Source organism: Passer domesticus, chromosome 9 (genome assembly GCF_036417665.1).
Source record: "Passer domesticus isolate bPasDom1 chromosome 9, bPasDom1.hap1, whole genome shotgun sequence".
Lineage (NCBI taxonomy): Eukaryota > Metazoa > Chordata > Aves > Passeriformes > Passeridae > Passer > Passer domesticus.
In genome coordinates, this window is record NC_087482.1 from 39,083,756 (window position 1) to 39,097,932 (window position 14,177).

At 41.2% G+C, this 14,177-nt stretch overlaps 1 protein-coding gene across 5 annotated transcripts in view; it reads left to right on the forward strand.

The window, feature by feature from the left end:
- The window catches only part of PTPRG (protein tyrosine phosphatase receptor type G), a 391,280-nt gene that overhangs the window by 279,197 nt on the left and 97,906 nt on the right, over positions 1 to 14,177 (forward strand). For all 5 annotated transcript variants that reach the window (XM_064432899.1, XM_064432900.1, XM_064432903.1 and 2 more), the window contains 2 exons: positions 1,359 to 1,425; positions 12,641 to 12,798. In XM_064432899.1, the coding sequence (XP_064288969.1) occupies positions 1,359 to 1,425; positions 12,641 to 12,798 (225 nt within the window). The remainder of the gene's footprint in view (positions 1 to 1,358; positions 1,426 to 12,640; positions 12,799 to 14,177) is intronic.

Here is a 14,177-nt window from a genome sequence, read left to right on the forward strand (position 1 = left end):
GAGAAGATAATGAGGTTTCTAGGATTCCTAATTAGTTATGGGGAGGAAGGACAAGATGAGAGGCACTTGTGCTTGTGAAACTTGGGCAGTGGATTCCAATTTTCTTGTCAGGCTATTAAAATTTGTGATATTTTTGCAGCACATTTTTTGGATGTGCTGTGGTCAATGATATCCTCCTCCTAAGCACAGCTTCAAACTGGTTCTGCCCTTCATAGATCACTGTGTTCCCTGCTGGGCACAGGATCCTTTCTCAGGGTTTTCTCCTTTTGTCTCCACTCCTTTCCAAATACATTAATATACAGCCCTAATGTGATTAAAGTCTGTTTTTCCTCACGACATTGAGGTCGTCAGCAGGCAGTAAAATTACAGGGCAGCTCTTTTGTATCAGATATGTTGCCCATTAGGACCTGTCCATCCAGAAATTATCAACACTGCTCGGGTTCTGAAGCTGGCTGGTGGGGAAAAGAAGGAAGAATGTACCCCATAAGTAAGATACATGGCAGTATTTATCTCCTAAAAGCAAACTGGAAAATATCTTAAATAGTAGAACACGTTCACAGAAATTGTGAGTTATTCCTACAATACCTCTGAAGAGGCAAAAGGTTAAAAAAAAATTGCATTATTGGTTGTGAATTCCTTGGCTGTGTGCAAGTAAGTGACTGAAATGATGGGTTTAATTTGGAAGTTGTGGAGCTCAACAGGGTTAATCCTTCCTCTTCTCTCTGGTGGTGGATCTCACTGTTGTGGAGGACGTGAGCAATTTCTGAGTGATAGAAGGAATGTTGCAGGTTTTGGTCTGGCAGTGCAGGCAATTACACTGTCAAAAATTGATTATTTTTTTCTAGATCCTCTCACAGAGCTTTTTTGCCTTTCCTTTGTCCAAGTGACACTAAATTAAATAAATTTAAAAATGTGAATAGCAATGAGATGCCAAGGCCAAACTCCATTAGGGCTGAAAGGAATCCAGCTTCACTGGCTGCAGTGGCAACACCAGATTTATGGCCATGTTGGTAAGGAATGAACTGGTCTGAGATGACTTCTGTTTATCACAGCAGCTCTCCTCTATGAAAGCAAGAGTAGATGGAGCAAAATCAACTCTGTGTTTTTAGGCTTTGCAGGGCTGATAATGTGATTAATGTTTTAAAGAATGCAGAGGACACTTTTGTTTTTATTTAACCTTCCTCACTTTATTTTGTGACACCATGTACCTTAGGCATTTGGTGAAGATCCATTGTAAATGTGAGAACTAAGCAGCTTGTTAAGTAACATTTTATTTTTTTCTCGTTAGAAGATTAAACTGAAACTGTTCTGCCTAATGCCAGAGTAGATGTAACCAATCCTGTATCCTTTGCATGTAGGTCAGTCAGAGGGACAATTCAGCACTGGATCCCATTATCCATGGGTTGAAGGGCGTTGTACATCATGGTAAGTAGCTGCTTAAACTTTTTACTTGATGGGAAGGGGAGAGGGGCAGAAATGTTGTCCTTAAGGGATCAGGTCACCCCTGGAAGGACACAGTGAGCCCACACATTCCTCATTCACTGATGTTTAAGGGCATCACAGGCATTATTTGATAGGTAAAGATCAGAGTCATTTGTTACCTGGGAATGGTTTGGGGTGAACAGTAAACAATTTGTTTCTTTTCAGTCAGTGCTCCAGAATGCATAAGTTATCAATCACAACCTGCTGCAATCTATCATTCATATTAGAACTTTGAAGGCAGCCTGGATACTTCACTCTGTTATTTATCTTCTGTTTGCTCTAAAAATACACCTCTCTGAAGTTTCTATTTGTAAATAAATTATTTGTCTTTCAAATTTAGGGAACTGATAATGAAACAGAAAATTAACTATCTATGAAAATTAATTAAACTTTGCAGCAGATGAACATCTTTCTAATGCTGGCATAAATACGATCATTCAGCTGTTCTGATGCATATACCTATTATCCTTGAACTTATAGCAGGTACTAAAATAAATATTAATATATTTTATACTTTTATAACCAATTTTTTACTTGGGAATTTTCCTGAAGCCTTACCACAGGTAATGCATCATCAGCAATGACATCAAGATGCTCCGGTTCCCAAAGTACTCTTGTCAGGTTTTAAAATAATGATTTGTAAAGTTTTAATAATCTCATTGTAATTCAAAAGGCATCTGCTGGAATGGTGCTCAGTACAATAATAAATCTCTGTTCCATCTATAGTGCTGTGATAAAACATCTTTGTACCTTTTCTGAGGATTGTCTTTAGACATTAGCTAGTGCTGTAGAGCTTAACAGACATTTTTTCTCTCTTGACTGCAAACCTAAAACTAGTTGACAGTGTTAGATTAAAACAAATAGGATTTTGGATTAATTGTTCTCCTTTCAGAATCATTTAACTTTGCAACTGGGAAGGCAAATAAATCCAAACATAGTGAAAAGCGGGTTAAATGATAACATGCCATAAAGTCCTTCATTTAGAGAATTTTCCTTAGGTTTTGCTGCTTATAAATTGCAATGTTCTGCCGTGAAATAAAAACAACACACTGAGCTGAAAAACTGGTGTGGTTTTCCACAAAAATAGAACTTATTACCTCGTTGCTGCTGGATAACAAAGCAGGCCAGCAAAAGCAAAGCTGGGATGCGTTAGGCTGCAAGGTTTTTTCAAAGTCTGTGTAATTTGACACTGCAGCCAAGCTGCCATTTAACTGTACTGGGATCTCTTTTTAGTTTTGTTCTTTACCTGCTTTCTATTCCAAGACTCCAACCCCCTGCAAGCACACAGTGTTTTGGCCACCTCATCAGGTTTTTCTGCTCCCAGTCTTGCTCCTCACAGACAAAAAAACAGCCACTCATGGATAATCACAGCAGTGTCTCCTTAGAGGATTATTCCGTTCCCAAAATTAATTGTTTGGGTAGGATGTGACTCGTCCTGAGGCTGTGATTCCCTGACCACATAATGATCAGTGCATCTCCGTGCTGCCTTACCCACAGCAAAATCTGGGTGGATAAAAGGCGTTTATTTTTGTTTTGCACACAATGCACAGAAGTCTGCTAGTGTTTCAAGTAAAGGAAATCACTTGATATATTTCAATAGCTTGTTTCCTTTTCAAAACATTAAGGAAGAAAAAGAGGAAAATCATGCTTTCCTTCCTGTTTCAAAGGCCCTGATTAAAGACCTTTTCTAAGGTTCTTTTGGTGGTTAGAGTAAAGGAATTTCCTCCTGCAAAGCAGTTGTTGAAAGAGATCGTTCTCTTTAACTTAAATATTGATAGAACACTTCAGTGAAGAATTCTCATATCATATCTCTCTTTTAATGTTATTGTATAGAATAATAGTAAAGATGTGAGGTTTTATTACAGATTCTTACATTTCTTTTCTTGATGTGGTTTACTTACATCTTATATGAGCACAGTTCTATGAATTTATCTGAAAAGCTTCTTCCTGCCTTCCATTTGCCTTGCATTCAACTGGGACCCTAAGGCAACATGGACTTTTTGGCTGAAACACAGTGAGAAACTCTTGTGGCTTTTGAATAAAGTGGTTGGATCAAGCAGGAATCCAACAAAAGAAGGCAAAATTGAAACCTTAAGTTTTTTTGCATTTTATAACATGTTCATTACCATGTTGGTTTTAGGTGGTTGTCACAATACAGAGGCACATATGTATAATGTAAAATTAAGAATATTTACAAATGTTGAGATTTTCTTGTCCCTCTCCCTCCATCTGGCAGAGCGTTTCCTGGGTTGTGCTGAACACTCACTCCTTCCTCACACTCATTCAGTTCTCAGCATGGGAATGGCACACCCACACAAACCCTCATCATCCTCATTTTGTCATTTACTAGACGGCCTGGCCCTGTATGGGGACTCCACTCTGCACCACTCTGTACAGGGCTCCCACACTGGCCTGTCCCCACAGTGATGACAGATCTGGTAACACTCAGGGGATTACATAGTCATGTATGATGAGATAGTTTTTAAAAAAATGTTTTGTATCCTTTTTCTTTTTTTCTGTGAAGTTCTTGTATTCTTACATTGCCCTTCCAGGGGTATGCAGACATTTCCAAAGTCATAAGTACTTTCTGTAGAAGTGAAAGCAATTTTTGCTTGATATTTCATCAGGGATTTGAATTACTTACTAATTTGATGGAACATAAATAATTGTGCCCTTCACAGTGTCACCAGCTTCGTAACAATGACAGAGAAACATACACATAAAAATCAATACAGGCTTAGTTGCTACTTAGTTGATTTTGTTTCCTCATCTCCAGGCATAATTTTGTAGAATCTTAATGGCAACATTAAACTTAATTTTACATGAGCAACCATATAAAGTTTCTTAGCTGGAAGGGAAATTATGGTGTACCAAACTGCCAGATGATGTCTGGATCTGTGATAATGCTTTGGGGTCTGCCCCATGTTCTTGCTGCTGAACAGGATGTTCCCACACCTCTCCCCAGTTCCCGTATCTGCCCTCCTGGAGCAGCCCAGGAATGCTCTTACAGGAGCTGTCAAGTGCTTGTTGCTGATTTTGAAATTGCTTTTGGTTTTGTGCTCTGCCAAGGACTTGTCACACCTCCTGCCAGCCAGGTGCCTGCTCCTCTCCCTGCTGCTTTCCCTGCCCCAGGGCACGTGGAGAGCCTGTCTGCCACTTTGCCCAGCCAGGGCTGGCAGCTGGGAGTTGCAGCCCTCCCTGGGAAGGGATGGGGTACGAGCAGGTGGGCTTTGGATTTTCTGGGGCTGACTTGCTCTTTCAGCTCTGATTGCTGAGGGTCTTTTTTAGCTCCTCTGCAAATGCTCTACTCATCATGAAAGCTGGTGGGAAGGGTCTTCAGCAATGCTGGTGCTGGCAGGAGGGATGGTGTGGGTTGTTCATGTTGAAGTTGGATCACAGGTAAAAAAGCCACTGGTGCCTGGCTGTGATTGCAGCACACATGGGGCAGTCTTGGTGCTGCACATCTGACTCTTCTGCCCATTTTGCTGCCCAGGTGCTCTGCCCTGAGCCCCTCTTTACTCCTCATCCTTCTGAGGATTGCAGGGCAGGAAGGAGCTGGTCTTGTGCAAGGGCTGAGCCGGCTGCTGAAGCCTCAGAGGGAATGATTGTGCCTTGTGGGAACAGGGGACTCTGAAATACCAGGTTATGTGTTATACAGTTGATTTGCATTAAAATGGCTATGAAAGCTTTTGCCTGCCACACGTTCCAGCGAGGTCTCAGAGGAGCACCTGGCAGGATGGAGCTATTGCACAGAAACATTGCTTTTCCCACCTTTGCTGTCTTTGATTTGCCCTTTCTGATACCATTTTATATGTAAGCCTCTTAGAGAAGCCTTTTCCTTGTTTTTACCAGCTGCCTGAAAGGCATTAAAATGAGCCTTCTTCCCTGATGTCAGTCCTGGGGTGGCACCCAGTGCTGGAGGCTGTGTGACATTCCCCTTTTCCCAGCCTGGCATGGCTGCTCTGCACAGGACCACAGTCCTGTTTTACTGTGCAGGCAAAGTGTTGTCAGAGGGGACAGCAGCTCACACTACCCCACACCCCTGGAAAACATTTCAGGGTGATGGAAACCATGTTTTTGTCACTCTGTCCTGTTCTCTGTGGCTGTCATCAAGAATCTACACTGATCAGCAGAAAATTATTATTAGAGCACAGATAAATTACCACAGCAGAAAAGGCTCAATGTCACAAAAATGGGGCTCTTATTACCTTCCTTGTCAAAAGTGAGCTCTGAAAATCAAAGTGCTACCAGATCAAAAGCTTAGGTACAAAGTGAATCAATGGCATCTGTTGCTTGTTTGTGAACATGAGGTGGGATGAGGGGGGGAGAGGAACCTTGGTTTATTTAAGAGGGAGGTTGGAAAAAAATCTTATAAAGCTGTAACTGGAACCCAGCATGGAGCAGTGTATAGTCTTGGATCTCCCTTGAGATGGGCGAGAAGTGGTCAGGCAAGGGATTATAAAATTTCTGGTCTTACCGGAGAGAACTTACCAAAATACAGTGGAAACAGCTGCTTTAATAAAGAAAAAGGATAGAGAATAAATATGTTGCACATCTCTCCAGTTGTCCTAGGTGAAAAATCAGTGAATAACCTGTTAAAATAAATCAGCACTAAAAAAGAAGCAATCTAGACAGTGTTAGTTACCCTGTGGATCTATCACACCAGAATGCATAATAACAAGAAAACACCATTAGCACCATGACACGTTTTTTCTTTTGTTTTGAACTTCAACCATAACACGCCTGACAAGCTGTTTGCCTCCTACACCAAATATCCTGGGGTTGTAGAGAAGGGTGGGGGAGAGGGGTGAAGGTGAGACGTGATACTGTGGGACCTCATCTTTGAAAGTAAAACTTTGAAGAAAGCAGCAGCTCAATTTGGAACAAGGAAGGACCATCAAAGGGAGAGCAACACCTTATGTTAAGCTGAGAAGGAAGCGTGGAGGAGCATTTCTTTTTCCTCAGGGATGAGCTGGATATATTCTTTTGTTTTCTGATCTGTTCTTGTGTTCACAGTCAGAGTAGCCCTGTGAAAGGGGCCAGGACACGATTGCTGTGGAGCAAAGGGGAGGAGGAGGGAAGTGGGAAATGAAGATGAGAGCAGAGGTGATAAGTTCACACCTTTATATAGGGCAGCTCTGTGCATAGCTGCAGGGGTCTGTATCGTTTAAAGGAATAAATGGTGGAAGTGTTGGAAATCTCTGGTCCTTCACCTGTCTCCTCAGCAAAAAGCAGTGCTGGTCACGGCTGAGTAAAGACCAGCAAGTTGACAGAGGATTAATAATTGCACAGAAAAACTAACTCTAACCAAAAAAAAATTGCACTTGTAAAAGTTAGGAATTCAAGCTGATGTTAAATGTGAACAAATCATCTGCAGAGAGTAGGATTTGGGTGCTATGCTGGTGGGTTTTGGGGATATTCACTGAGAAATGAGGGGTGGAGAAATCTGAGAACATGTGGTTTTGCTCTGGCTCTGCAGGAGCAGATGTGAACAATCCATGCTCCTCTGGGCACTTCTGCTTCACTTCAGCCTCTGCCAGGGTCCAGTTTTTGCCAGGGATCCTCCTCTCCTCTAAACTTTGTCATAGTTTCTTTTTCCTCTTATGGCTGGTGCTTATTCTGTATTTCTTAGTTTCCTTGCCTGTTCAGCCTCATGTACCTCTGCCTCAGGTCAGGTTTTGTGAAACCTGGAGAAGTCTCATCCCAGTCTAGAATGCCAACAGCTGCTCTGCATCAGCATTGCTTAAGCATGAAAGGTTCAGAATAACATTTTTCTTCTTTAAAGAGTTAAGAGCTCTTCTCTGCAGCTAAGTCTTTTCCTCCTAAGCTGTTTTAAGAAAGGGAGAGAGAAAAATTAAGCCTGAGACCAACACGTGGCATGGAAATGGGTTTTTTTGTGAGTGAGAGACTTGCCTTTTTATTACTTCCTCCTGGTTTTTTGTTCCTCTCACTGGTTGTCTCAGATTAAATTAGTCTGCAGGACTCTGTTATTATCTCACTCCCCTCCTCCCTGCCATGCTGTGCTTTCTGTGTCCTTACAGCTCCTTACATGGCTCAGCAGAGGCTCTTTTTAAAAAAAAATAAATTAAATAAAAGTGAGAAAAATAATTGCACAATAAATGACAAGAATTACCCTGAATACAGAGAACTGTCAGATACTGCTCTTCCTGCAGGATTTACCCAGCAAGCACTCATCTGATGATCCTTTCAGTTAAAGTAATATATAACATTTGTAATCTCATCTTTAAAATCACCCCCACGAGTCTGGTCCTTGGCTGTGCGCTGCTGCCTGCTTTATCTGGGAAGTTCTGGCTCAGTGGGTGTGCAACATGGTGTCCTTTTGATTATTTTTGTGTGTTTGCTTTTTGAAAGTTTGAATGCAGAAGCTTTAGAATGTCTTGGCTCATTGTGAAAATGAAATTGGCAATAACATTGTTTAATAAATTTGGGAGACTTTCAAAGCTCTTCATATTGGTATTGCAGATTTCAGTTATTCAAAGTGGAGCTGGGTACCTATCAGGCGCTGCACATACGTTAATTTTGGAAATAAGCTCATTTTAAGATATTGTTTTCAATGCAGCCAAGTTCCTGTTTTCTTACAGAAAATCATGATGAAAGTCCCAAAGCATTCCATGAGATATAAATGGACTTGGCATATAGCTGTTTTCTTGTGATGTCCAATCCAAGTTCCTGCTAGATTTAAAAGAGTTTTGATCAGAGATAGTTGTATGCTGTTTACCTGCATATCTCAAGAAGCCTCTTACTCTAGTGATTTGGTTAAAATTCAGGTTTATCTTTTTCCACTGTTTTACAAACTGTATTTTTAGCAAGTCAGTCCTCGAAGGCAAAATGTTCAACTGATGGCTCTTACAAAATAATATTTGTTGGCACCAGCTTGTGAAACTGCAGTAGCTGGTGGAGATCCACTGCTGGTATCTGGTTTAAGATCTGATTTTTTCCTCTGCTCAGTAAACTATTGTGCACAATTTAGTATTAGTTCAGACCTAGTGGTGATGACTTGACAAAGAGTGTAAATAGGTCAGGCTTTTGAAGCATGTCTGCAGTTGCTCTGCCTTTGGGTCAGGTTGTGCAGAAAATGGCTCTTTGTCCCATGCAAAATGCTAGGGAAGTTTCTCAGCCCAAAGAAAGAATTTGCTGGGTGTGACTTTTCACGTTGCTGTTGTGAGACACAGACCAAGAGGCAGATGTGAATGTTGTGTCAGAAGGTCAAATATGCTACCAGCTGGCTCAGTTAATTGTTTTTTGTGAATGTAAGAGTTGAAATACAATATTGTCCTTTCATACTGAGGAGCACTATTTTAAATGCCACATCCATTGTCTTAATGGTCAACAATGAATCTGTGGTGCTTGCTATTTTTACCTTCTAGGTGTTCAAGTGAGCATGTTTTTCCAAGCTTTGGTGCTGTGAACAAAGCACTGCTGTTTGTTACCTGTGGGTTAAACTGCATTAGTGGGGGGATGTTTTGGATGCTGCTCTTTGCTGCATCACCCGGGAGCCCTGGTGGCAGCAGCAGGTTCTTGTTCTTTCCCAAGGGAATGCTCTGTGCTTCAAGGGCCTGTCTTCAGGGTCAGGATCTCTGGGGCTCTGCTTCCTGACTGTTTATATTTCTATTTGGGTGCTCAGGTGCTGAGATGGGAGGAGGACAAGGAGCAGCAGAAGAGAGCATTGCAGGGCTCAGGTTTACATGTGAGAGTGAGTAGGTGACTCATGGGTCAGTTTTGCAGCATTGATTTCAGTGATCCACAGGTGCTTGCAGGTGAACACATTTGCTTTGCTGTCGTTTTTTGCTTTTGTTTGCCAGTTATTTCCTAGTACTGTCAGCAAATGCTGTCTCATCAGTCATGTAGTTTCCAGCCTTTTCCACTTTCTTCCTCCTAGAATCTTCTCCCTTCACTCAGTCTGTTCCCAGCCTCCTGGACACAGTTCATGCCCATCCCAAGCACTGTAAATGGGAAACAGGAGCTGGTAATAAAAGACAGTGAAGAAAAGTTTGCTATTCTTTCCAACCTTGTTCTTTTTCATTTAGTAGAAACTATATATACATGCACACACGTGTTTGTATATTATATGTATGTATATATTAAAATATTTCTATAATAATCAGTGAATGTTCTTGCTTAGCCTGGAAAACATTCTCCTTAGAGTTCTACCAACAACAATAACTGACTTAGCGTTGAAATATTTAAAATGATATTACTTCAAAATGCCATATTCAAAACTGTCTCAAAGTCTTAGGAACTTTAATTTCATGGCATTTACTGTTTCAATATGCTCTTGACGGATATGGCAGGCAGGCACTGGAGTTTCCAAGTCCCTTTTTCTTTAAGCTTCATGTGAATATCTTTATGACTCCGATTTCTTAAACTCTGCACCATGCATCTAGATGGCAAGCGATACAAAAGAATGACATGTTTTCAAAAGTGTTACATTTTTAAAGCATAATCAATTGATTATCATCTATTTTTGTAGTCATTTTAATCCAATTATATGTATTTTTTTCATTTTAATCTTTGGCATTCATTAATGAAAACTTAGAGCGTTGCTTGTAGCCATGAAAAATTAGATCGAGTACACCCTGCCCTACTTAAACTGTGTATTAGCAAAGCTACTTTTTCCTTGAGAAATACTCTTTTTAACAGCTGAGTATGACTTCCCAAGTGCTTAGGAAAAAACCCTCCCTAATTGATAACCAAAAATTAATCATAGTCGGATACTTCCAGTTTGCATTCAAATAAGGTATTTCTCTGTCTAAATAAGCTTCCTTTACTTGATTATTCATATTGTAGTTCAAAATGTTTAAAAATGAAAGACAGAGTTGGATGAAATGTAGACTGCTTAATACAGTGTGTATTTAATATAAAAGTTATGCATTATTCATTTTTGCAATTTGAATAACTTTGAATTTAGCATCCCTGTTCTTCATCTTTTCCTTTGATGAACAATTAATTATTAAAATATAATATTGTCAGCATATGGCACAAAAATCCTTGAAAGTGTAAAATGAGCTTCCTTCTCCTGCCATCCTTTGATAAAGGGATACCATATTTGTGGATTTGCAGAGCCTTTATCCAGCATCTTAAGTGATTCCATCATTGTAATCAAAAGATTACAAAAGTTAGAAAGAGTTAAATTGTTAATTTTAACTGCAACACTTTTTTCTTAAATTCAAGAGGAAAACACTTTTCAGAATGTGCCTCTGCCTCCCAGCTCTTTCATGTGTAGTCACTGGCTGTTAATGCAGGGGATGTTGGCATATTCAGACACTCTTTGGGATTCATCGTGCCCCACTGTATGCTGAGTGCTGATACAGAGGCAGCTCTGAAATAGAAATCCAGTGTCGAGGTTTGTGTACTGCATCAAGTCCTGTGACTGAGTTTCTAGTTTTTCTAACCAAGTTTTTTCTGCATAAAAATGAGCCAATCAAATTAAATGCGACCTTTTGCTGTGATTATGACTTCTTGATTAGAATATCTTTGAACTTTGGCCAATCACATATATTTTAGTATTTATTACTTAAGCACACTTTTTCTCTCAGAGGTATGCTATGATGAGGAAAAAAATGTAGATTGTTATTTGTTTATTTCCTTTTTGGAGATGCAGATGTGGTCAAAATCTACTTGGATTAGAAGGAAAGGAATTGTTCACCAAGAGGTTGCAGTAGTGCCTTGACTTTAATTACTCATCTTTTGGAATGCTAAAAATTACTCATCTTTTGGAATGCTAAAAGCTATGAAAACATCACAGACCTATTGATATTGTGCAGAAAATAGAAGATACGTGAAGTGTGTGTATCATTGGCATCATGCAGCAGCAGTGGAGTTAAAAAAGTCTCCCAATTATCAGGCTGCTTCTGAGAGGTTTAGGCAATTCCTGATTTGATCAAGACTTACAGAAGACTGTGGGATGCTGTGGAAGTGGATTCTGCAGACTTTATCCTATTTGGGAGACGTCAATCACCAGCCCACCTGCTTCTCCCTTCTGTTGGGGCGGGCAGGGGGTGGTGGTGGGTTTGCTCAGCAGCTCTGGTGAGACAGAAAAAAGACTTCCCTCTGCCCAAGTCTGGACTCCTGTTTGAGACATGCAGGATATTGAAACTAAGGAATAGAGATGTCCAGGAGAGCCCCGTGTGTCAGCCTGCCCGAGGCAGTGAGCACAGGCTGAGAGGGCGCTTCAGCCTCTGAGTCAACATGAATTGCAGAGGATAAATGCTCAGGGATGGCAGGGAAATTGCCTTGCCTGCAGCTGTTCCCTCCTTTTGTTTGTTTCTTTTTCCTCACGGTGTTAAATATTACCAGCTTGTCACTGTTACTTGCAGGTGAATGCTTCCAGTGCTTAGGTCTGCATTTCAGGCTGTCCAAGGAGATTTTCAGAGAAATAAAAAGGTTTGTCCCCACACTGCTGGACCCTGGAAGGACTTTCTTGGATTTTGGAGAAGGGGCAGCAGTTCTACCTGTGAGACCTGTTTGTGGTGCAGTGCTGGCTGTGTCTGGCAGCACCCTGGCCAGCCTCAGCCAGCCTGAGCAAGCACTGCTTGGATGTTGCTTTGAGCACCACGTTGAGCTTCAGCAGTGTCCTGTGTCCCTGCTCCTCAGCCCAGCTGCCTGGCAGCTCCCGGAGAAGTTTGGCTGAGCAGCATGGCTCTGCCTCTTCTCTCTCAGCAATCCACTGAGGCTTTGACTCTGCTCCTGCATCCCTTTCCACCGCTGGCAGAGATGGGACGGATGCACTGCCTGGTGTGCTTTGGTCAGGCAGCAGCAAACAGGACACTGGGCCTGGCTGAGTCCCACTGGGTTCTGCCTTGCTGCCATCAAGCTGGAGAGCCACGTTCTGAGTGCTGGAACCATTGACTGCAGTGTTATTTCTGTACTGACATAAACCAGTGAGGTAGCAAGTGCACTTCACACCTGCACACGTTCAGATTAGGAGGATATGTGTTTGGGATGGGGCTGACTAGCATTTTGGCTGCTCTTTTAATAAACCACATGTCAGCTCTTACAGAGGGTTTCCATTTTTCATTACATATATGATAAAATATGTTGTTGCCATTACACCTTGTTAGGCTGCCTAGCGATGTGATGTCTGTTTTAAAGACACGTTAAAAAAAAGTGTAATCCTGCTTGTCAATCTTCCCTGCAGAGAAGGAGACCTTTCTGGATCCCTTTGTGCTGAGAGAACTTCTGCCAACGTCTCTGGGGAGCTACTACCGCTACACAGGTTCCCTGACTACTCCTCCCTGCAGCGAGATCGTGGAGTGGATCGTTTTTCGGAAGCCTGTGCCCATTTCTTACCACCAGGTGTGTTTGTTTTATCAGTGAAGCCCACCTCTTAATTTGCCCTCCTTAAGACTGTTTTCAAAACCCTCCAGTTTAATTTGGAGAACACAAATGTTTCTGTTGACAAAAAAGGAAGTGTCGGTGATTTTTTTTTTTTTTATTCTCTTAAGCAATATTGTTTCTGAACAGGAGCCATCAGTCTTGAGAAGACAGTACAACATGAAACCCAGTTTCCTTTCAGTGATTTATTTCATATTGTTTTTGTTAAGATTAAATTAAGCTATGGTGTAAATAGTTACATAGAGTTCCCTTTTATTCTTTTTAATTGAAACTTTCTTTTCAAAGTAAAGTGAGTGATTTCAGTTCTGCTCAGATTTAGTAATTTGAACTAATTACATTAGAAAAGACATCTTTCCATTAATTCTCCATGCTTAACTGTTTTTATAACACAGTAAAGCTACCATTATGTGCTCAGCAAGCTGGTGCACAAATCTTTAAAATTATCACATAGCAGCTTTTAATGCAAATAGACACAATGTCTGGAGTTTGAAGAATTATCCTGATAAAGCAATGTCTAGATGAAGTCAAATGTTTGACAGTTCAGTGTATTTTGACATTGTAAGACTGTGGTCTTTAGAAAGCCAACCTGCTGGACTTAGTCTTGCCTCTTATTCATCTGTCATAAGCCACTGAAAAAAATGTTTTTACATTACTAATTCTGTCAAGTGCATATGAACAGTTCACTGGGTGACCCTGACTGACAGATGTTGTGCTCAAAGGTATCAGAAGTATGGAAGGCACTTGCCATACCCTGCTCCAGGCTTTTTTTCCTGTTTTCTAGATCTCAATACTTCTCCCATAGATTCTTTCATCTTTTTTTTTGACAGTCTGTGTTCAAAATCAGTTGCAGTGCTTCAGCTGACGCCCTCCAGAGGCCGAGGGACATGTCAGGATTCATGTCTCAGCCCCCCATCCTGGTGTTATTTTGGCTGTTCCACAAAAGCCTGATGGTACTGCCTGAGTTCAGCTCCTGGTCAGCAGGAACCCTTTTGCTGGAGGCTTTCCCTGGAGCTCTCTGGCAGTGCTGAGCACACTGTGCCCCCAGGCAGCCCCCAGTTCTGGCTGGAGCCTGGGACTGCACATGGTCCTGTTTGAATCAGACCCCTTGTTTTTTTCAGGCTATTTCTCTGATTGTCGAGATCATTTTGAATTCTGTCCTTGACTGCAGGATACTTGCAATCCCTTGTAGCTTTTCACTACATCAATAAGTTTACTGTTTATTATTTGGTGGCTGCAAGGCCTGGCCCATGCTCAGTTTTATACCCTGTGTGCACATCAGGTGGGTCATGACTTCTTTTTTCTTTTTTAACAAACGCAAATAAAATGGTAAATATCAATTT